Here is a 4766-nt window from a genome sequence, read left to right on the forward strand (position 1 = left end):
CAGCTTACCTGGAATAAAGGATGGCAATTCACAAGCCATTATCTAGAAATTAAAGACTCTCTCTTTTTTTTTTTATTTATTTTTTATTTATTTACTAAAATAATTAAAAAAAATCACAGTATTTTAAGAAATATAATCCACAGTGGGATTTTAAGCACAATTTGTTTTCCTTTCTTTAAAACTTTGTTTCTTCCTCCTTTCACCACCTTGCCCAGCAGTCTCTCTACTTTAATCATAATGACAACAGGCAGTACTAACAAATGCAGAGGTGTCCCTTTGTTAATTTTGAGGTATTAGGAAACAGGTGGCTGTTTTAAGCAAAGCAGTTGCTGTCTTTTGGTTCTGTTTCTAAAGCAGTTGCATTCAGTCTGGAAAATCATAATGTATTGAAATTAGAACAATGCACCAAAATTTGTGTATTGAAAAGATACATCACCCCCCAACCATGCTCATTATGCTTGTTTGCAAACAATACAAGTCTCCGCTGCAAAGCACATTGTGTAATGTAGAGACACAGGGAGTTGTTTCATTAGTCCAATATGAATGTAACTTCCCCTTGTCAAGATCCAGAAGAAAAGATGCAGTGATATAATGGAACCACTTATTCCATCATTTAAATAACTTTAATTTACACACACTCACATAGGTACCAGTGCTTTGAAAATAGATCATTCATTCCTAAAAGCAGCTTTGTTTCTTCCTTCTGCCCCCCCCACCTGCCATTCCCTTCCCATTCACCATTGTTCAAGTAAGATGATTAAAATCACATCAAATTTTTATTAATTTTTGGCCTCTGAGGTGTCTTGGAGAGGTTTGTCAGCAGCTACAACACTGACTGTAGTTTCACTGTTGTGGGACAAGTCCGCCACCATTTTCTCAGTGCTTTCTTTTTCTTCTACTGTCAGTATATTAACAGTCTTTTCTGTGTTCTCCTTCAGTTTGCTGTCCTCTCTGGTCCCTTGCTTACTTTCATTCAGAGCCCTGAAAATCCAACCAGCAGAAAATGGAAATCTTTACAATCCAAACATGCTTTGGATACAAGGAAATAGGGAGAGTACTTCTCCCAAACAGTTAACAAACCAATAAGGCTTATTAAAGCTTGCAACATTTCAAGTAATTTTATTTAAACAGACAAGAAATAATACTTTCTCTTACCCCTTATCCCTCCACAGCCTTGATACAAAATGACATTCAAATGTCTTCCACATGCCAGTAATCCTGGCTGATATCTCGTCTTTGAAGAAACTGTAGTCAGCAAAGACATCTGTTCTATTGAACAGATCTTTGTCAAGAGAAGGAAAATTAATGTTCCAGAGATGCCTATTGTTTCACAGCATGGACTGATATTTATGAACATGAAAGGAAAAGGTCTTTGCTATTAACTTCAATGTGTGTTTTTTGGGGAGAGCACGCTTACTGAGATTTTTCTTCACTTGAAGCCCTTAACGCTTCTCTGCACATAATTCTTTGCACTGGAACTCCAAGTTTAGTTGCAAACATGCTAAAGAGAAATAATAAGGAAGAGAAAAAGCCAAAAGAAACCCAGATTCGATATAATTTCCTGTCATTTCCATAGAATCATAGAATCGTCTAGGTTGGAAGGGACCTTTAAGATCATCAAGTCCAACCATTAATTTAACACTGCCAAAACCACCACTAAACCATGTCCCTAAGCACCACGTCTACCTGTCTTTTAAAAACCTCCAGGGATGGTGATTCAACCACTTCCCTGGGCAGCCTGTTTCATTGTTTGATAACCTTTTCTGTGAAGAAATTTTTCCTAATATCCATCCTAAATGTCCCCTGGCACAACTTGAGGCCATTTCCTCTTGTCCAGTCGCTTGTTACTAGTGAGAATAGGCCAACCCCCACCTCACTACAGTCTCCTTTCAGGTAGTTGTAGAGAGCAATAAGGTCTCCCCTGAGCCTCCTTTTCTCCAGGATAAACAACCCCAGTTCCCTCAGCCGCTCCTCATAAGACTTGTGCTCTAGACCCCTCACCAGCTTTGTTGTCCTTCTCTGGACATGCTCCAGCACCTCAATGTCTGTCTTGTAGTGTCAAGCAAACATCAACAATAGACTCAAGCAATGTTAACTTTGGACCAACAAACTGGTATTCACCTTGAAATGAAGTTTATGCTTTAGGATCATTATAAAGAACATTTATGCGCTACATTTGGATTTGATAACACTAGATTATTAACTTCCAAACAGAGGGAATTTCTGGAATGGTCTGTATTCTGGAAACCCTTGGCCATCTGTAGATAAATGTTTTTTTCAGTTTGAGGTCTGATCTAGACCTGAAACTGGAAGTGTGTTTGGGCATAGTTTGGGCATCAGGTACAGGTTTAAAAACAACAGGTACCTTGGATTTCTGGCTTCCTGGGTCAAACAGGATGGACAGAAGCATCTAGCTGAGTAAATACATCTGATAATTGCATCCAACAACATTTGTGTTAGACAGAATTCTTCCCTTGTTAGAATAATCTGTCATATCCCTGTGTTTGCTTTAGTTACAGGTTTTTTGGGGAGGGAGGGAGGAATGGATGGGGAGATGCACAAAGATCAACTGTTACATTTGGCTGTAATACAAAGGGGTCTGCAAACCAACTTACATGCCATGCCTCAGCACATGTCGTTCCCATTCAGAGCCCTCTGTAAATGATCGGCCACAGAACTCGCATGGAAAGCGCTTCTCTAGAGCTCCACTGTCAGGATACATCATGGACTCTGGGAAAGAACAAAATTATCTACACATTCATGAGCATCAGGGCAAGAAGGGACCTTTATGATTATACTCTGATCTTCCCTGCTGCCCTTTGGGGATGAAAAAATATCCCAAAGAAGCAAAAGATTTTCCTTTAAAAAAGTAGGTAGTTCTGAAATTGTCCACCTCTGGGAAAATAATGGAAGATTGGTGAGGAAGATTGTAAACACATTCAAGTGACTTGCAGCTGAGGTGTAGAAAGCACATATATGACACTAATCACTGTTTAGTCTTGTGTGCTTGACTAGTAGAACATCTGTGCTTAGATAACATAGGCCTGTGATAGACTCAGAGGCACCCTATCGAACATGCTTGAGATTCCTGCCCTGCATAGTGGAAAACTACACCTGCCTGAATCACTGATATACAGGCGAGAACAGCAGGTTCAAAAACACTCTCTAGCAAGGACCGAGCTCCACAGTGCCTGTGTTCCCACTTGCGTGCCTCTGCCCGGGTGCTGCTTCGGAGATCCCACGGTTTGTGAGGTATCGAGATTAAATTTACTCTTTGCATTTCATCCATGGTTTTGTGGTTGTTCCTGTGTCCTGCCTGTGTCGGCCCCCACACCTCCCTATCCTAAAATTACAAGGTGTGAAAATTCTATAACCACCACTATGAGAAACGGTCAGTTAACTACAATATGGAAATGGGGGGGGGGCACTTTCAAAATAATGGAGTGCTTCCCACTTAGACACCTACATGAACAGCCAAGGTTTTGTATTAACACCTAAAAGTGAACTGAGGTTCCCTGAAGTGACCAGGATTTCAAGAAGCTACAGAGCCATCTTGAAAAGTCACAACACACGTTGCAGCTGAGAAATCCCATCCTCCATCTTGCCTGTTATATCTATTTGCAGAGACATTTTATTGCTCCCTGTATTTGAGCAAGTGAAGAGATTGTGGGATTTTACGTCAAAACCAGCACTGAGTTTAGTGTGGAAATAGCTTGAAAGCAAACTCAAAAGAGAACACTTGAGTCAATATGTAATTTTCAAACCAGTGGTGCAAATCTTAGGAAATGGAGACTTGGTATACTTGGCATCTGATACTCATAAGAAATTGTCATCCCCTCAACATGCAGTCTCATGAATAAGAAAATATCACTGAAAGGATGGTATCTTAACTGCACAGGTGTTTCATCTGATCCTAATAATTTATACAAAACATTTAGGGCCTCATTTGCAGAAGTGTCAAGCACCTAGCTTTACATCCAAAGTCACTGGCAGCCAAGGGGACAGCATTTCTGAAAGCCAATCTCCATGTGAAAAGAGCCAGCTTTAACAAAAGATTAAAATTTTCTAATGAATTAAGATCATCACATAAGCCTTTAAAAATATTTGCATGGACCATCTCGCTTCATTCTTTTCAATGGAAAAGAGACAGCATATACTCAGAGCATTAATTTCTTAGCAGGAATTATCTTAAGTAAGAAATCAACAGAATGTCTTTCTGACTCCTCCCAAATTACATAATGAAAGAAAAGGGATTTTGCTTCATTTTAGTTGTTATATCTACTCACTTGGTTTCTTCACTATCAAATTTACTCCATTGGAGATCAACCTATAAACTCTGAACCACCCATGTGCTCAATTTTCTTCTCCATATGTTAAATTTTGTAAAGGTATTTTTGATACGTTTCCCACTGGTTGCACTTTAATAAAGTTCTAGATCCCTTCCATCTAGAAGAAAAAAGCTTATTTCATATTTCTTAGTATCAGTGATTTACTATGTGGTTAAACAACAGCAAAGCAAGGTCCCCTCCTGATATGAGCAACAGAAAGAAAGTCAATGGGCTCCATTTACATATGGATCTGACTCCTACAGTTAATACCATATACATGGTCCAAATTTATAAATACCACTGAAACACACTGCCCCTGTACCATGACTGTCCTGGTTCCGGCAGGGATGGGGTTAATTTCCCCAGGAGCCGGCAGGGGGCAGGTATTCCATCCCACTTGACCCATGCCTGGGCTATAACAGGAGCAAGCCGGTTGAG

At 39.8% G+C, this 4766-nt stretch overlaps 1 protein-coding gene across 1 annotated transcript in view; it reads right to left on the reverse strand.

Annotated features, from left to right (window-relative positions):
• Positions 1 to 779: 779 nt before the first annotated feature.
• The window catches only part of LOC104288850 (zinc finger protein 462-like), an 83181-nt gene continuing 79194 nt past the window's right edge, over positions 780 to 4766 (reverse strand). The window contains exons 11-12 of the mRNA XM_009887725.1: positions 2616 to 2730; positions 780 to 981 (exon numbers count right to left, since the gene is read on the reverse strand). Coding sequence (XP_009886027.1) covers positions 780 to 981; positions 2616 to 2730 — 317 coding nt within the window. The remainder of the gene's footprint in view (positions 982 to 2615; positions 2731 to 4766) is intronic.

The sequence above is a fragment of the Charadrius vociferus genome, unplaced genomic scaffold (assembly GCF_000708025.1).
Source record: "Charadrius vociferus isolate BGI_N301 unplaced genomic scaffold, ASM70802v2 scaffold501, whole genome shotgun sequence".
Taxonomy (NCBI): Eukaryota; Metazoa; Chordata; class Aves; order Charadriiformes; family Charadriidae; genus Charadrius; species Charadrius vociferus.